The sequence below is a fragment of the Gambusia affinis genome, linkage group LG02 (genome assembly GCF_019740435.1).
Source record: "Gambusia affinis linkage group LG02, SWU_Gaff_1.0, whole genome shotgun sequence".
Taxonomy (NCBI): Eukaryota; Metazoa; Chordata; class Actinopteri; order Cyprinodontiformes; family Poeciliidae; genus Gambusia; species Gambusia affinis.
The window spans coordinates 9,408,353-9,427,338 of record NC_057869.1 but is presented as its reverse complement, the minus strand read 5'-3'; the positions used below and the strand labels follow the sequence as shown (position 1 = coordinate 9,427,338).

At 36.2% G+C, this 18,986-nt stretch overlaps 1 protein-coding gene across 1 annotated transcript; it reads right to left on the bottom strand.

Moving 5' to 3' along the window:
* Nucleotides 1–1,166: 1,166 nt before the first annotated feature.
* Nucleotides 1,167–17,982, bottom strand: LOC122846784 (semaphorin-7A). Its single transcript, XM_044143950.1, has 14 exons — nucleotides 17,843–17,982; nucleotides 16,122–16,255; nucleotides 15,983–16,021; nucleotides 15,815–15,907; nucleotides 15,506–15,590; nucleotides 15,122–15,229; nucleotides 14,203–14,345; nucleotides 13,924–14,102; nucleotides 13,255–13,354; nucleotides 11,916–12,096; nucleotides 9,642–9,757; nucleotides 9,327–9,472; nucleotides 6,528–6,610; nucleotides 1,167–3,194 (listed from the first exon to the last, which is right to left on the bottom strand). The coding sequence occupies exons 1-14, from the start codon at nucleotides 17,925–17,927 to the stop codon at nucleotides 2,860–2,862; spliced, it is 1,827 nt and encodes a 608-aa protein (XP_043999885.1). The 5' UTR covers nucleotides 17,928–17,982; the 3' UTR covers nucleotides 1,167–2,859.
* Between the last annotated feature and the right edge of the window lie 1,004 nt (nucleotides 17,983–18,986).

Here is an 18,986-nt window from a genome sequence, read left to right as displayed (position 1 = left end):
AATCATTAGACTTGTTTCTTTTTTTATAGATTATTTACACTTGCTGCTGTTAATCAATTTCAGCTAAAGCTACATATCCATTTTTCTGTAATCGGGTGTCATGCAGAATATAGAGTCATGGGGAAAAAGAAAGTACACCCTTGTTAAATCTGGGGTTATCCATAATAGGACATAATGTAAATCTAATCTGAATATATAATCTATATCTGTATATAAATTGGATGTGTTTTGTAAAGTGCCTTGAGGTGACATTTGTTGTGAATCGGCGCTATATAAATAAACTGAACTGAATTGAATTATGATCAAGACCTAGTCCCGTATGCTGTGCAGTTTCATATGAAAAATAACAAAGGGACAGATGTTTCAAAATGTTGGTCTATTTTATAGTAAACACAAACCAGTATGTATCGTATCGTTAAAATGAACAAGACAGCAGAAACACTTTAAAGAGAAATGGGAAGCATGTAATTATAACAGGAAAAACCTCCTTTATCCATTTCAGAAGAAATTCAGATCACTTCACCTAAACTGGAACTCACCTATTGTTTTGTTTTTAGTTCTCTTTTTTTTTGTCACTTTTTTGACAAAAAAGCATTCTTTTGTAAACAATGATTCAGTTGTCATTTTTTGGAAATTCAGGCCCTTTAAATAAATAAACTCTGACAGGGGAGCCGCACGGGACGTTTTGGCAATCAGAAGGAAAAACAATTGTTTTCCGTTATTTAAAATTTGGGTAGCCTTGAAGGCGGAGCCAGATGTGCAAGGCAATACGACACCATTCACTGCAGGAAATACCTGAACTAATAGGGAATGCAGCTGCATTCTGTACCTGCATGCAGTACTTCTATTATTTAATGCAATTGAGTTTTGCATTAATACACTAAAATGTTTAAAGTAGAAGAGCATATTTAAAAAAAATATGATTCAGAAATCTGAAAAATGTTACCTACATTTATATTCAGCCACCCAGAGTCAATACTTTGTAGAGCCACCTGTCTTTCAATGCAAATTGAGCTGAAACTCTTTTGGGATATTTCTGCCACCGTTTCTTCTCTTTATGTATCACAGAGGCAATTCAACTCAGAACAGCAAATTGTGAAGATTGTTTATTAAGAAAATATTTTAAGTATTTAAGTAGGATTCATAACAAACAATTATCAACAGAGTAATGATTAAATAATGAAGAAAAGTTTTATTAACAAATTCTTTCAGTCACTCTTCTTACTCATGAAATGGTAGACGAACAGAGAATATAACAAGAAATGATTGTGATATTAAAAAATATGTATTTTTTAATTTCTTGGCTTTGTAAAAGAATAAACTTTTTTACACTCCAACACTAAAAAAATTACACCACCTCTTTATAATAAAGACAAATAAACTAATCAAATTGCAACATTGCTTGACGAACACAGTGTTAGTCCAGTTATCTTGCACTATGCATGAAAAATGTATTTATAAACAACATTTCAGAAATGAGAATGTCCTTTTCAGTTTTCTAGAAAAAGACTTCAATAATACAGAATGGCTCAATGTGGTGAAATACAAACGTCATGGCCAATGAGGTAGTTCCAGCGTAGGTTCATATGTGCAAAGTTCTGCATCATATCTCTCATACAAAAAAAGCACAATTTTAAAATATCTCCTGTGAAATCATCTCTTGATGACAGCACTCAGACTGTAAATATGTCTCATTCCAAAAATAATAGCATCATATATTTAAAAAGCCCACCAACTGAAATAACCACACTTTGCAAAAATATTCATATCTCTTCAACATTTCCTTTTGGCACAATTTCAAAATCCCTTATGGCTAGGAGTAGATATGGAAAGCAATTTACATTTTCCTACTAATAAAATATGTAAAAGAACAGCTCATATGACTGAACTACAGATGTTGGGAGCACACTTTGAGTCTTAATTACTAAAAACAACTTTCAGACAGTTCTGTGATAATCATGCACTTCACCTTCCATATCACTTAGTCACCTACACATATAGCTGAATCTGGAAGCTGTATGTGTAAGTGCAATGTTAGGCCTAACATGCAGCTAGGTCTGCAGAACCGCACTCACTTTAATCCTGGTGCATTTGTGTGAGGAATTGAAAGTGTGTGTTGGACAGTTCCCTGTAGCAGAAATGACTGGATCCTCATCAGATTTACTCAGGAGGATGATAACATTGGGCCTCTCTGCACCTGCCTGGTTCTGCTGCTGTAGCATGTCACTAAATTTGTCTTGATTCATAATGCAAGTTTACACTTCCGTTTCATAAACACCTCAATCAGATTTTATCATGTCTGCCATCAAAACGAAACCTGCAACCTAACAACACATTGGTGATGTTATTTGCAGGTGAATGTAAATTAATAATTGACGTTTATGTTTATGTTTTAGTTTTGTGGCAAAGGGATGTAGCATACTTCCTTTTGTACTGAAAAAGGAAGTATGGACTTCTTATTTCAGAAAGTCTATACTAGGAAGTCCAAATATGGACTTACTTTTTCAGGAAGTCCTTCAACAGGACCTGTAAAAGGAAGTCCTTTTATAGATTAGAACAACTGCTAAGCACATTTTAGCTCTGTTACATCAATAATGACCATCTTGAAATAAATGTCCATAACACATTTTTTAAATATCTAGTAAATAATGTAAAGGAACACCTAAACACAAGAACTGTGCTGCTGCTAAAGTGACCTTTGAGTCTGTTTCACATTCTTTCACCATGATTATTTTTCTTCTTTTTTGCAACAATATTTGCACTTTGGAGAGTCTGTTTGACCACACCGACTTCAAGCTCTGCTGGATCTTGTTCAAGAATTAATTTGCTGCTATTAAAAATATGCTTAAAGGCTCAAAACTAAAACCAGACACTTTTGAAGACAGCTGCAACAGAGATCCAGACAGTCGGACCAAATGTCCGTCCTGCAGATGAAAGTGTCAGCTCGTACTTTGCCAGGATTTTTCGATAGCCCATTTCCTCAGACTCACAACTATACGTTCCCTGATGATTGAGAGTCATGCTGTCAATCAGCAGAAGACACTGGTCGTCCCTCGGGTTACAGGAACTGGAGCCCTCAGGAGTTTTCCAGGTATACTGGGCACGATGAGATGATACTGGACATCGCAGGAAGTAGCTGGACTCAAAGGGAACTTTGATCCTTTTCACTAACTTGTCTGCGTGTCCATTGGTGCCTAAAAAAACCAAAACAGAATTTATTGCATCTTTGTTTCTAAAATGTGTCCTTGATTAATTTGTTATTTAACTTGGATCAAAACCGTGCTTGTGATATAACATTCTCCTTCAAAGCAGGAAGGACAAGATAATTTTACTGACAGTGGAAAGAAAGAAACTTTGTTTTATCAGTCTGGTATTTTGCATGTTGCCCTTTTACTTTGTCACATTACAACAATAAACTTATAATAAATTTAACTGGAATTTTATTGGTAGAAAAACTCAAAGTAGCACATAATTGTGAGGTGAACTAAAAATGATGCATAGTTGATCATTTTTTCTAAATAAGAAGGTGAAAAGTGTATCAAAGAATACTTTAATAAAATAAGTTTTAAAGTATAGATTGTGGAGTTTTTTTTTATAGAACACCAGACATGTGTAAGCAGCTGCTCTGCTAAGACAAGAAAACATTTTTGGTGGCGATGAACATCTGCTGTGAAATATGGTGGTGGCAGCATCATTCTGTGTCATGTTGACTGGGTGTGTCATGGTATTTTATGCTCCACAGGTTTCTGCTATTCTTACTCTTTGCTTCTTTGTTTGTGGATTATAGTTATCCTGATGTCATAACTGATGGGGTTTTTTTCTTTAGGTTATTTTCTGTTTGTGTTTGCCATGTTTTATTTAAGTAACATTATTTTTGTTTCAATTAGTCTCTTGCTTATCTAGTTCTCATGCCTTCACTTCATCAATCGTTACTAGCTGGTCCTCGGTCAGGAAGACTTTTTTTGCGGATTTGTTTTTCATGATTAAAATATAATTTCTCTTTAGATCATATTGTAACCTAGCATGCATAAAGAAATTCTGAGAAGACTGTGGCTACATCGTTACTGGGAAGTTAAGCCACTAAAGATTGTGTGTAATGAAGTGTGCTATACCGATAAGGACTCTGTCTGTGTACAGAACCACCTATTGCAGCAAAAAAGCCAAAAAAAAAAAAAAAGAGTTCCTCTTTTCTACTTAGAGATGTTTTCTCATATGTCCTCTGTTTCTCTATGTTCTATGCTCTGGTTAACTATTTTGACAGTGATCTTTCTTCCTTATGTTATCACCACCTTTAGATTAGACATGTTTGTTAATTTCCCAGCTGTGGGACTTTGATTTCCAAATAACAAAACAAAACAGTACTTTACTTTGAAAAGAGAGTCTACTAAGCAAAAGTATCTTAGCTGATCAAATTCTCTTCACAATTTGATCAGTTTGATCCATGCACAAGCTTCTTTATGCCACAGTTTTCACTGTTGCTTGTGAATTTTTGCTCCAACATGTTTTTCTTGCATTAAACTTTCCAGTAACATGCTTGACTACAGTATTTTTCTTAACACCCAGCTTTTCAGCAATGACCTATTGTAGCCCACTCTCCTGTCAAAAACCTTTGAGAATATTCTAAGTAGTTTAGATGAACCTTTGGTAAAACATCATAAAACCTCAAAATATTAAGGAGCTGCAGAACCAAAATTGAGTCCAGTTTTCAAGCTGTGGGAACTAAAGTTCTTTGAAAAATAAAAAGGAAACCCAAAAAGACTTAACAGAAACCAGAAACAACTGAAATAAATCAAAATGTGGAACAAGAAAGAATAGGATCTAAGTAAGAGCAACATAAAACCAGGGGTTGCATACTGATGAGAAACTTAATAAAACATCTTCATTGGATCTGATGTGTTTGGTAAGGACAGTACCAGTTTAACAAGAAGAAAAGGCAGACCTAATCCAAATACTTGGATATTTGCAAGTTGGTCAAACAAAAGCCAGATGGAGGGCATTTTTCTGGAGGCTGAAATTGGCCGTTATAGTTGGTGGCTCTGCACACAGGAAGCTCTCTTGGCACCATAAAGCAGTCAGATGATGTGAGATTAGGTAATCTTACTCAGGACAGAAAAGGTTGTAGTCTAAACGGAGACCAAATATTTGTTGCACTTCTAATTTTTTTCCACAGGAGAACAAGATTGCATAGTAACAGAAATGTGACAAATCCAAAGATAATAGTTCCCTTAAGACAAAATAACAGTATTTACAAAAACAAAAACAATAGTCATTTTGTTAAAGACAATTTGGAGGAAACTGCTTTAAATGGTGAACAGACTTATAAGGGAAGTCTAGCACTTGTTAAAGTCAAGTGTTAGAAATGTAACAGAAATGTCCTCTAATTTGCTATGTTAGATGTGTTTTCACCTAGTTTGTTTCAGAGGAAACTGTCCAGCCGGGTAAATGACTCAAGGAAGCTGTCAGTAAATTCCTATTATCACACTGTAGATAAGCCAGTCCTGCATCTCTCTGATAACAAGCCCCAAGCTGTGCTGACTGGAAGATTTATATTACTTACTCATGCGCTACTTTTATCCTCATTCTTCAGGAAAGTTGAAGAATGACTCAGTACACATTCACAGCAGCCTTTCTTCCTCCAGGAAAATAAACAATTACCTTTGGCTCTACGCTAAAAAGGTTTTTCTTTCAGTGTCTGATGATGATAAGGACGGCCTTAGAGACTATATAGAGGTTGGTGGACAGCTTATTATAAAGGAAGTGTTGCATAGCTAACTGCAGAGAGCAGACTGACTGAGTTGGTAGCTATGAGAGCTAAATAAAGAAAACAAAACTGCTATATTATGCTAAAGTTCATTCTATGGATAACAAGATAGATTATTTAAAATATCTACAATATCTACAGGATGTATACCAATAACAAACTGCTGTTGATTAGGAATAATGGTGAATCACCTCCATGTTGATGCAGTAATTTATACAAAAGGGTCCTTGCCTGCATGTATCCATGAACTGTACAGTATATGATCAAACTATCAGGAGGGCAATATCATGCAAAGCCATACAGTATAAAACTTTTACAACTTAGTAACTGGTTCAGTGGAAGTTTACTATTATCAACAAGTGGGGGAAGATGCTGATAAGTCAAATGACACAGGAACCAAAGAAATGCAGAAGTCACAAGCCAGCTGATCACATCATGAGTAAAACAGAAGCCTGCATGACTTAACCTCATGTTAATTTAATTTTGGCTTGCTTTTGTTTATTGGTTAATGAGCATTTGGTTAGATCTTGCTATAAAAGGTAAAATTACTGTTTTCTGAATGTAAAACACAAGCAGGCATATTTCTGACAAGCTCCTTAGTTTTTTACATTTTGAAACAATAAACATACTTTGAATGCATTGATGTTAAAGGTAGTTAACTTGGTCACCTTGAGCCCAAAGCAAAGTCCTTTTTCTTTATACATGTACACTTGACAGTCTTGATTTTCAATAAAACAGGCAAGTACATGCAAAAATATGTCAGTACCTTCAGCAGAGAGTGGAAGTGACGATGCTTGATTGTTCAAACAAATCGTGAGGTTCCTGTGGACCACATCATGACGTTCACCACTGTAAAACAGAAGGCATGTCAGTTAGTCATGCTACAGGAAGGGCTTGCTATCTTTAGAAATGCAAACTGTGGGTATGCTGTGGTGGCGTAGGGGATAGCACAACCCACATTTGGAGGCCTTGAATCCTCGACGCGGCCGTCACGGGTTCGATTCCCGGACCCGGCAGACATTTGCCACATGTCTTCCCCGCTTTCCTTCCCCCCTTCCTGTCAGCCTACTGACAGATAAGGGACACTAGAGCCCACAAAAAGACCCCCTGGTGGGGGCGGAAATAAAAAATGCAAACTGTATCTCAACTGCACACCTGTCAGCTATTGCTCTACAAAAAGGCACTGCTTATTGTGAGGCACTATAATGTCCTGCAATTTAAACTCTATTCAAACTCTATGACTAGAGTTCATAGGGGATGATCAATAATTTCCCTTATTCATCATCCCCTATGATCAATAAAGGGATCCCAAATGGGGAATTAAATGGGATGTAACTGATATTAATTCAAAGTCTTCAAAGAGTTACTATGTTTCCCATACTGTCTTCTGTTAATCACCCTTTGTCAGCCCTTCCTTGATCACAGTCAGTGGCTATAAACTAACTCAAGGCTGTGAAAGCAGTCTTATAACTCAATAATCACCTCTCCCCCTTGGCTCTCCTATCCAAAGCATGCAACCTGTCACACTGTGAATGCAGATGCTGTTGTGCGGTTTCAGAGGGTCTCATGTTAAATAGAACAAAAGGTCGGAAATGACTACATTTCCCCTTATGTGCACCACTTCAGCAATGCAGCAACTTTAGTTCAGTTCAGTTTTCACTAAGCTGTTCAAAGAGTAAGCAAATGTCTGTTGCATCTTTTCAACTTTAGACTAACTAACTAACTAACCAATTAACTAACTAACTAACTAACTAACTAACTAACTAACTAACTAACTAACTAACTAACTAACTAACTAACTAACTAACTAACTAACTAACTAACTAACTAACTAACTAAGCTAGTTGCATGTGTCTTCATGCAGTCACAACCTACCTTATCATGTGGTAGTTTAGTAATTCCAAACTACCACATGATAAGGAAAAAAAAGTTTGCAGTAGTAATATGTCAAGAATTCAATTAATGTAATAAAAATTACTTTGATAAAGAGTTGAGCAAAGATTTTGTTGGATTTAGTCTCACAATTTGTTATTACAATGTGTTATAGTAGTAGCAAAGACTGGAAAGTCATTTACTCTATGTTTGCTGGGTCACCTTAGATCAACAGTATTCGTTTTAATTGGATGACTTTGGGAAGGACTGAATTTATCTGAACTGTTTTTAGACACAGTTGGATTCCATTATTTATTTAATCATTAATGGGCCGGTCTTCTACAGAATCTTGTAATTACATTTAAAGTTAATCTCTGTTTTATAAATAACTGAAATGAATACATTCCTAAAAAAAAGTTTGTAATTTCATCTTGATATATGACGACACTTTCACTACCTCCACTCAAACCTCCATGGGAATAGTTAGGCGGGGGAGAAGTGTCAAGTCGTGGGTTTTCCCCTCAAAGCTGTACTGTGAAACAAAATGTTGCTGAATGACTTGTAAAACCTACTATAGTAGGAAACTTAGGTAAACCACAATAACCAATGCACACCCTTGATTGAATATAAAGTGGTCCATAGTATTCAGTTCTTCCACAGAGAGGTCGCAGATCCCTATAAAATATTTCCGCTCCCAACCGTTTACGGAAACATGCAGAAAGTGAGAATGTTAGGAAATGCCATGATGTATTTACAGCCAGGAGAAAGAGAAGCAGGTTGTGCACCTGATTTTATCATTGTTGCTGCTAAGTTCTGGTCAGAATTCAAAGCGGTTGCAAACAAAGCAAAGATAAACTGTAACGATTTCTGCTACACTGCATTCTGACCAATAAGCTTCAGCATTGGTACAGAGTTAAGTAGCAAAGTGGTTCACAAATAGACAATTGTTTCAACTGGCTAGATAAGGAACATAAAATGTCATCAGATTCACCTAATCAACACTGATATTGAAATATTGTACAGTGTCAAACAACTGCTCTACAAAGGACGTGAGCTTCCTTCAGTAGGTGCAACTTTTTTTGTAACTCATGTAGCAGTTGGTCCAATTGCAAAATAAACATCCAGTAATAACTCTGCAAGTTTGGACAAATCTGTGGAAATCTACACTGTTGTGTCTTTCATCACCACGGATATGTGTTAGAAGGTTTAGTCATTATGCAAGCCATGCCCTGTAGCAATGGACACTGACAAAGTGGAAGAAATACTAGTTAGAAAACGTGTTTGGTGTTCAGCACCTTCAAATCCTGGAGTTGACTTCATTTCTTATAGTCATTTTTTTCTTTTACAGAAAATTGCATAGAATAACTCATACAAGTTTGAATTAAGGATAAAATACACAAAATAATAGGATTCAAACCCTTGATGGCATATTGTAGTGTACATTATCCTCAAGCATTCGATCTGATCTATTCCTTTTAAAAAAAAAAAATTGGGTCAACCAGACGATAATTGTGGTAATGTTGTCAAGTTAATATTAGGAAAAATACTTTTGTTTCTAGGTAACAAATATAGTTAAAGTTTATTCAGTGTTGTTCTGGTAGAGAGTCTGTGAGGTGTCGATAAGCCGCTGTGTTGGCTTATTTTTACTCCAAAAGACAGAGATAGGTGGTCGAATGAAGCCTTGAGGTCTTACCTCGTCTCAGAGGTGCATTGTTCATTTTTCCAGCCACAATATGGATCTCTGGACAGAACACAATCCTGACAGTTCTTTCCATACTGGCCGCAGTTTCCCACGTCAATTTGGACCAGCTCAGTTTTTGAGTTCACGTACAGCTTTTTCTGTAACAAAGGGTTGACACATATTTTAATTATAAAAACAACTATTGTAAAACACTTTTTTTTCATAATTCTTTCAAACTTGTATTAATAGCTAAATAAAATAATTCCAAACACTAACTCATACTTTTGTGTGGATGGATTGTTGTGTGAGTGTTCACTTGTTACTCACAGTAGAGGAGTCAAGGACGAGGTTGAGGATGTGGGCTGAGTAGTTGAAAGGTTGATACTCAGCGATGATGTACGAATGATTTTCCATCTGTAATGCCTTGTGAATAGCACCATTATCTGGTTAAAGGGCACAAGACAAAGGGGAGATGATGACACACACCTGCCTTCACACCTAGAAGTTTTTTGTCCCCGGAGGGGGTAAATGAATCTTAACTTTTGACTTCAATGTTCTGTAACACTTCCCAGACAAGAAATTGGGAAACAATCATAGGTAAACCCACAGCTACATCAAATCAGTTATTTTGTAATTTATAAAATAACCTAAGGCAACCAAAGTGATGTACATGTCATGAAGAACAACCTATTGGTAGGCAGTAGTAATAGAAGAAACTGGACAAAATAAATTATTTTACAGTCAATTGGGCTCATTAATCATAAGTACATTTTTGAAAATAGCCTTTAGCAGTTTGTAAACATACTTTACATTTATTCACATTTATGTTTGTTTTTTTATTTTTATTGGTATGATGTAATGTTTGAGCTTAAAATATTGGGTTCTTATTAGCTGGAAATACAAATGTAGGATTCAGTGCTAAGAATAGAATAATCTTGTGTTAATACCCAGTAGTTTTTACTTATTGTGGCGATTCCGGAACCATCATTAGTCAACTTCACAATGATGTCAAAATGTTTACTGGAAGTTACACATCAATGATATATTTAAATGTGTATTTTTGAATAATCTGATAACAGAGCCCAACATACACTGTAAGTCAAATACATGTTAGATCCTTGTCCCAAAAGAACCAGTCTGCTTTTTTAGTTATTATTTAATGCTAATGTAAAGTAAGAATATTAACCAGAAATCCATAAAAACCAAAATTACATAAAACAAATTGATTTGTATGTTACTAAAAATAAATGAGTGCTTGAACCCCTCGCACGACACGGTTTTATGACCCTTAAGCTCACAATCTATCTGTCTGTCTGCCTGTCTAATGCTTTGTTGTACTGAATTTATTGTGACAACAATAAATAAAATTTCTTATGATAACATATTAATCACAATAAATGATAAACAACACAATAAATGCCCACCTCTAATACAAAACAATCAAGTTTGCAGGTGAACATATAAGTAATTGAGAAAAGGCTTGATACAAAATGCCACAATTTGTTTGATATCGCCTTGGCTCTCTGAGTTTAGCAGAGAAATGTTGGATGTAACACCATCTGAACAATCAAGCCCAGAGGTGGAAGCATCATGCTTTGGATCGTTCAGCACAACTTCACTGCCATTTCCCCAAACATCTTACTTGAGAATCCTTTTTCCTCTGCTGATCAAAACATATTCAAAGTGGTGATCTCATGTAGTCAGATTACGATCATGAAAAACTCTTACAGAAAACCCCAGAGAGAGCTGAAGCTTTAAGTGGCAAAACAGGCAAAACATTTAGAGACTTTCTTGATGGGTTTTCTAGACTAGAGGACTCAACAATAGTACCTCCTGACAAGGAATGTACCAGGCAGCAAATGCATTTACCCACATGTTCTTAGACAGGAATTGGTAGAGGAGCTTGTGCTTATTTATCTCAGTCACATGCAAAACTAATGTCATGCGATGTGTTTTTCCGGGCTTTTTGTTGACACTCTTTCCTTCCCTGTTATGACGAAATCACCATGGGAATAAGTGACTGACTGTTTTTTATATATAAATGAATCAGTAGGGAATGTAATGATTTCCCCTATGGTAAAATCAAACAATACTAATCCCTGAGAGAGTTAGTAATACATGTTGAATTAACTTTAGGTCCTATATAAGATTATTTCAGAAGCACAAGTTTCTCCACTGTTTTAAAAAACTGACGTGTGAGCAACAAGGGGAAGAGGTAAAATATATACTTGCTAACACAATACAAGTTATATTTAAGCTTTCAAGTCATGACCGTAAATCTTAAACTAATCAGAGTGAGTTGTACCAGTAAGCAGAAAATGTCCAAGATGTAAGAAAAAAATGTTCAACTAAGCTGAAACTAATCAAATCTGTGAAATTAGATAAACTAATACAGCAAGCCGCCCACTTACTCATCATTATGTTGCACCACAAGCCCAGCTTAAACTTCCACAGGTCATTATTCATTCAGCTCAGCCCAACTCTACTTGACTCATCTGTACTTTTTGAACTTATAACCTTACAAATATTTATCTGAATGTTCTTAAGGTTGTTTGCTAACTTCCACTCATTTCATAACTAGTTTAGGGAACTTGTACTCACTTAGAGAGAGAAACATAACTGTGTGTTGATTCCCTTGGGAAGCATCAACAAAGATTCGGGTGTAGTTGTGATGGTTGAAGAGAACTGGGCCCAACGTGGGGTTCACCCACTCCTTCATCTCCGAAACCTTTTCGACTCTGCTCAGGATATCAGTAGGAATCTTGGTGCTGTCAGGAACACACTGAAGGCACAACGTTCATAGATTAGAAAAAGCCTGTATCAACTTGATGCTATTTAAGAGGTGACTCCCTGAGGTGCTGGTAAGCTTTTTGTTTCCACAGATTCAGATAGACTAATTTACAATTCAAAATACAATATCTTGTACTGAGAAGGTGTCACAGGAAAGGAAATATTCCCAGTTTAATTTATAACTTGAAGTAATTGCAACTCCTATATGATGCAAACATGGAATAATGTCTAGAGAATAAAGGTTCTAAGAAAGAATATCATAAACTGTTTACCTCATTTATTACACAGAGTGATGAAATTCTGTCATTTATTGTGGTAATTTTGATAATGATGGCTTTTAATTAATAAAAACTTAAGTATCCCAGAAAATTTGAATGTTACAAAACCCTACTACAACAGGAAGCATGAAGTGCTCTAAGATTTACTGAAAGATTGTTGCGCTGACAAGGGACTTCATAAAATGGAACAAAATGCTAAGTTTTGCTGTCATCTGAAAAGTGAACTTTAGGCCTGAGAAAAAGTCAAGTCCTTTTTCTGCTTTGTCAAGATCAGATTCTGCTGATATTGTCTCTGATTTGATAATTGAGTTAACTCAACTTGCAACATCGGTTTCAAGGAAGAAACTGATGTTCTGAACTGATATGTAGCTGGTGTCCTAAATATAACTATGTGGTGGTTTTAGCTGCAGTTCATACATTAAGAATTTCCCTCAAACACTTAAAACATGTTTCCTTTTTCAACCCTCTTGCGTCTGCAGTTATTCCTGTCGCTGGTATACATTTTCTAACACGTTTTCTTTGTCTGTCAATATGTGTGGCAACAACATCCTGAATGACCAGCTTCTTGAGCAATGACCATTTATAGCTTGTCCTACTTAAGGAGGGTGTCAGTGACCGTCTGCTGGATAAGTGTCAAGTCAGCGGATTTCTCTGTGATCTTGTAGGACACAAGACACTATTTTAGCATTAAAATGCTTTTTTAAACATTTTTAGACATAAATAAACACTTAAAATGAATTACTCTATATGTAATGGAGCAATTGAATTTAATTATTAAAATAAATTAACTTTGGACATTATTCTGAGTTCCTGAGATATGCCTGCACACTAGATGGAGCATTTCCTTTTTCAAATTAGTTTCACTTGTATACCTTTTTTCTGTCATCATCGCTCTTTGAATCAATAAAGGGAGATGTGGAGAAAACTTTTTCAATGTCTCCTATTGTGTAGATGCACACAGCGCTCATGCCCCTGCATAAAGAAATGACAGTCAGCAGAGTTTCACAGAGACACTGATGCAATAAGAAGCTGCTGTTGGGTTAAAAAAGATTGCAGACCTGAAAGTGGTTAAGAAACAATGTGAAAAGTCAAGTGCACAAATGGAGGAAGACTTAGCAATGACCATGTTGACAACTTTTCAAAAACCAAAGCACAGAGATCATATAGAGTATTCCTCTTACTTTAGCTCAGAATTGATATTGCAAATTTAATTCTGCACAATGTGTGTATGCGGCTGCGCTTTGTTTGCTCATGATTGCACATGATTCTTGCAAATGTTTATCATGCAAACAACAGCTGACAAGTTATTCTGGTTATACCACAAGTGCTACTTTTTTTAAATAGTGCTACAGCTTTTTAAAGCTGTGGACTCTACGCAGTCCACAGCTTTAACAAACAGCACAGTATTTAATTTACGTTCATGTCAAAATGTGAACAACTTAAATTTTATATAACGTTTTACATAGCTTTGATTTAAGTCAAGATAACAATAAGAAAGTTTCAGTTTTCAATGTGTCTTTTCTTGCACATTGACATCTTACCATTCATTTCTGAACAGTGCATAAACTCTGGTGTCCTGCCAATGGTCTGAATGTACAGTAGCCACATCCACCAGCTCAAAGAAATGTTGTTTGTTGCCTGGGTTACCACAGTAGAGCCTTGCATTCATCAGAGACGTCCAACCAAACTGCAGCTTGTTCTTGGGACCCCCCATATCAGCCTGGAAACAGCCACCAGATGAATGATCATTCATCCCGATACAGATTTTGGTTAGCATAAGCAGTGAATCTGATTACATTTTCTCATTCTGAGTAGCTTACCGTGCAAACTTGGCTGACAAAGGGGAGCCACATGTTACTGCCCGGGCTTATGTCTTTGTTTTTCTGCTTATAGAAAGAATAAACTTTGTTCTGCAATGGCTCGTCTTTTCTTTTGCTCAGAACCAATCCCAAATAGTACTGCTCTACAGACAGAGAAACAAAAGAATGTAGACTTTGATTAAATAGAACAAAGATTGTCAATCAGTCACCAAACTGAGTGTGTTTTAATGGGATTGTATGTGACTGCCCAACATAAAACATCAATCATAATTGTGATGTTGAAACCCATTTTCCAAAACGAACAGATCAGACTGTATCTCCCAGCATTCATAGTGCTGGAAGCCATCTTGCTGATGTCACAAGACCTTTATAAGCTCAGGTGAGCAGATGTGGGGCATCTGGTCAAAACTCTAATTGATTTGCACATCTACAGGTTGAATATTGTTCCCATTCTTGTGTGGGAAGTAGCTTAAGGTCAATTCAGATTGGATGATGAGCATCTGTGAAAAAAACATTTTTCAAGTTTCCCCAACTGATTCACAATTGAATTTCGGTTAGAACTTTGACTGAACCATTCCAACACATTAATGTGATTTGATCTAAATTATTCCAGGACTGGTTGTAGGTTTAGGATCATTGTTCTGCTGGAGGATGAACATCCGTCCCTGTGTCAAATCTTCTGCAGAGACCTATCCCTCCTTTAACTTTCTCCACATCGCCTGTTGTTTTCCTTCATCTTCTTGATACTCTTTTTTTGCACTAATGTTCTCCAACAGGCCTTCATGAAACAGTTGGATTCATACTGAGATAAAATTAAACATCATATATACTCTGTATATTTGCTAATGTTGCAGATGTAATGTTGAAAAATATATAATGTTAAAGGGCTAAAAGAAAGTTTTATATTGTGTGTAAATACCGTTCTCATGATTGATTGGTCCCACTCTATTACTTCCAAACTTGTGGATGCCAACATTCTCGTACGCTCCAGAGGATGTAACGTAGAGATGTATTTTTGCATCAGTTTCTGAAACAGAACAGGTGCATATTATAGGTCAGATTCAAATTTGAGGTACCATCTGACAAATACTATACAAAGTAGAAGCACAGCAAAAGAGAATACCATTAGATCCAAGCTGAAAGAATCAAGTAATAGCACAGACATTGTAGAAATGCAGCTCCTAAAAGGATGAGGAGATTAAATTTACCTGTGAGAATTTAAATCTGACAGGATGTGAAAACACATAAAGCAAATAGCAGAAACAGCTGAGCGAAACAAAAAAGATTGTAAAAATAAACTCACCATCAAGAGCAGATTTTTCGCCTTCCTTAATGTTAAATTCTTTAATATAGTCAATTTTAGCACATGTGAGTGACCCTGATGAATCCTGTAAAAAAAGAGGAATAACAAATCAATCTTGCAACACGATGTGACTTAACAATAAATACTCCCCCCCAGTAGTTTGAAACAAAATACAGGAACATTTCCTTTTTTTATTTGTCTTGATGAAATTGTTTTACAATAAGCCAAGCTACTGTCTTCTTATTAGAATGTGAAATACAGTACAACTTATTCTACAAAATTATTCTTAACACTTCTGCAGTTTCATACCAGGTCACAGCAATCTGTTGTCCTTTCTTTGGTCACACAAACAAACAGCGGCTTTCCTTCTTCCCTCTGATGAACCATTGCAATTTTGCAGTCCTAGATGACAAAAGAAAATTTTTCTTTATTACTTTGGAACTAGAATGGGAAAAGATTAACTTTTGTGATCCTCACATTGCAATCATTCCAGTGGATCTTCATGTCTTTGGGATCCTGTGAAGGATGATATGTTTCCAAATTAATCTCACTGATAGGATAGTTCTGGAACGGTTTAAGTTTCTCAGTTTTATTCAGATGTAAATGCAATAACTACCTCCCCAGTGTCATTAAAGTTGTAGAAAGTCAGGTTGGTCTTTTCAACAGATGTAACATCAGCCGGCCATTCTCCCAAGAGAATCTGAACTGGTAAATTTTGTTCACGCAATGGAAACCTTTTAACTGGAGTCTCTGCAAATAAGGACAAGAGGGGAAATATTAGCATTGCTATATATCAATATCTGCAAACAAAGTGATCTGCTGTTGTATTTTCTTCCATCCATCCATCCATCTATCCGTCTTCTTCCGCTTATCCGGGGTTGGGTCGCGGGGGAAGCAGCTTCAGAAGGGAGGCCCAGACTTCCCTCTCCTTCAACTTCTTCCAGCTCTTCCGGGGGAATCCCAAGGCGTTCCCAGGCCAGCCGAGAGACATAGTCCCTCCAGCGTGTCCTGGGTCTTCCCCGAGGCCTCCTCCCGGTGAGACGTGCCCGGAACACCTCACCAGGGAGGCGTCCAGGAGGCATCCTGACCAGATGCCCGAGCCACCTCAACTGGCCCCTCTCGACGTGAAGGAGCAGCGACTCTACTCTGAGTCCCTCCCAGATGACTGAGCTTCTCACCCTATCTCTTAGGGAAAGCCCAGACACCCTACAGTGTGTGTTGTATTTTCTTGTTTATTTAAAATTTAACAAGGAGTGATTAAACTAATCACATACCAAGCTATTAATGTGGAATGAATATGAAGAACATCTGTTAAGAATGTAAAGATTTTTATAATAAAGCAGCTACCTAATTGCTCAGAGCTGCTGGATTCCTCCCTCTGATCACACGGTTTATATCTGATATATACACACATACATCATCATCACATTTGTTGCTGCACATTATAGATAGGAGTACATGACTAAGCTTTCATCTTTCACCAGAAACCATGTGATCATACCACAATGGTTTCTGTGTGTCATATGTTATTAAACATATGACACACATTTTATTTTCACCAAATTACCAACAATATTAGCACAAACATTATCTGCTTCTATGATGTTCACTTCACATTCACCGATTATGTTTTGGTGGAAATATCCACACCAGCCTGCACACACTTAATGCACACTTCACTTATAAGCAGGTCTTGAATTTATGATATAAGCATTTTATTTGTTAAACTCAAGACCGGCAACTACCCTTATACTTTAATTTAGAACTTCAAAGTAGAACAACATTTAACTGAAAAGATCTCAGCACTTACAAGGCACAAAGATAAACTCAAGATTAAAGTCTTTGCTCTTGATCACAGGGAATTAAGTTCAAAACTCTCTCCTGGGATCGGACTGAAAAAACTGTTTGGCATGATACGGTACATTTAATGGGTGTGTACCGCACTGCCACCCATCTACAGGCAATTATCTATATAACATTGAATATTGTAGCTGTAGACTAAAAGTATATATATTGCAATACGGTTCCAGCAATACAATTTTTAAATCCAATTTTATATTGGATATAAAATTTTTTAGCTTTTGTCTTTCTTTACGACAGGCTCAGTGGGAAGAGTAATCTACAAATCCTAAAGTTATGAGATCGATTCCAGCTTCCTCCTCTCAATTGCAATGTTTTTATAGTTCGTAACTATCTGTATAGTTCGAAGTGTAAAACTATAATCTTTTATAGTTCGTATAGTTAGATGTTCATCGTGGTCTCGTGTGAATGGCTGACATAAGTAGATAAACTTAGTCCATTTACGGGATAGAAAACAGAAATAGAAATATGTCTTACCTTTGTATTTGAATATCATCCTCGGTGAATGTAAGTTCGCTTCGCTTAAACAATGAGCGAAAAGTAGTAGCAGTAAAGTGAACATTCTGTCAAAGCAATTAAGTCAATAAACAGCCCGTCCGTCGGTCACATTTGTACTAACTGAGGTGGGAGGGGTTGTCAAAAACCCCACTAAGCTCCAATAAGATAAGAGTTGGTTCAAAACAAAACCACTATCAGTTCAACTACATTTATTTATTTTCTTACTAAACTGTGCTCATTTACAATGTTTAAGATCCTAATCTTTAAGATCCTTTCAAGGGCATACAAACTGTAAAGTTAAAGTTTACTAGACACAGTTTATATTAAAACTCCGGATTAAAACCTGGTTCAAGTTCTGCCATCTGGTGGCAATTGGAAGTTTAGCAAACAGATTCTACTTATCGCTTGTTTAGAATGAAACATTAATCTCAGTCTGTTTTAATTTAAACCACTGAACAATTCAACTATTTTGAACCTAAAATGATGAGTTTATTTTTAGAGATACTACATCCAAATTGGAACATAAAAGGATTCACTGAGATAATTAACTGGGGCAACAAACTTCAGTCTAGTGAGATATAAACTTCTAAGGCCAATGAACTAATGACAAGAATGTGGCTTGAATGCCGAATTTTTTTTTTTTGAATTAAACACCTTGTTCATGTTTATAAGTATTCTTCATACCCTTGATTAATTAAGAAATAATAAATTGTGTTTCAGCTCAAAGCTGAATTTAGATCTAGACTTTGACTTGGCCATCCTGACACAAGTATGATTTGATCTAAAGCCTTTTACTGCACCTGTGGTAATAAGATGTTATTGTCCTGCTGACAAGTGAACCATCTCAGGATAAATATTTTTGCTTAAACTTGATTCCAGTTTCAAATCATTTCAATCTTTCAAAAGGTTTTTTTTCTCCAATATTACTTTTCATTTACCTCAGTTAATCTTTTTATCTACTCTGACCTACTTCTCAATATCTAGGTGGATAAAACCTCCATGTTTCACCTTGTGGATGGTGCTTAGAGCGATGTGCAGTGTCAGTTTGTCTCTCTACACAATGTTTTGCATATAAACTATAAAGTTTAGTTTTGGTTCCTCTTTTTCCCCACCTTTATAGTGT

Bases quoted from the DNA above. Each gene is read 5' to 3' on its own strand.
- LOC122846784 (XM_044143950.1), bottom strand. From the start codon at position 17,927: ATGTTCACTTTACTGCTACTACTTTTCGCTCATTGTTTAAGCGAAGCG. The intron at 14,346-15,121 runs GTATTTACACAC...CTCTGTCTGTAG, and splicing joins ACCAATCAATCATGAGAACG to AGCAGTACTATTTGGGATTG. The intron at 12,097-13,254 runs GTATACAAGTGA...TTGTGCCTTCAG, and splicing joins GCGATGATGACAGAAAAAAG to TGTGTTCCTGACAGCACCAA.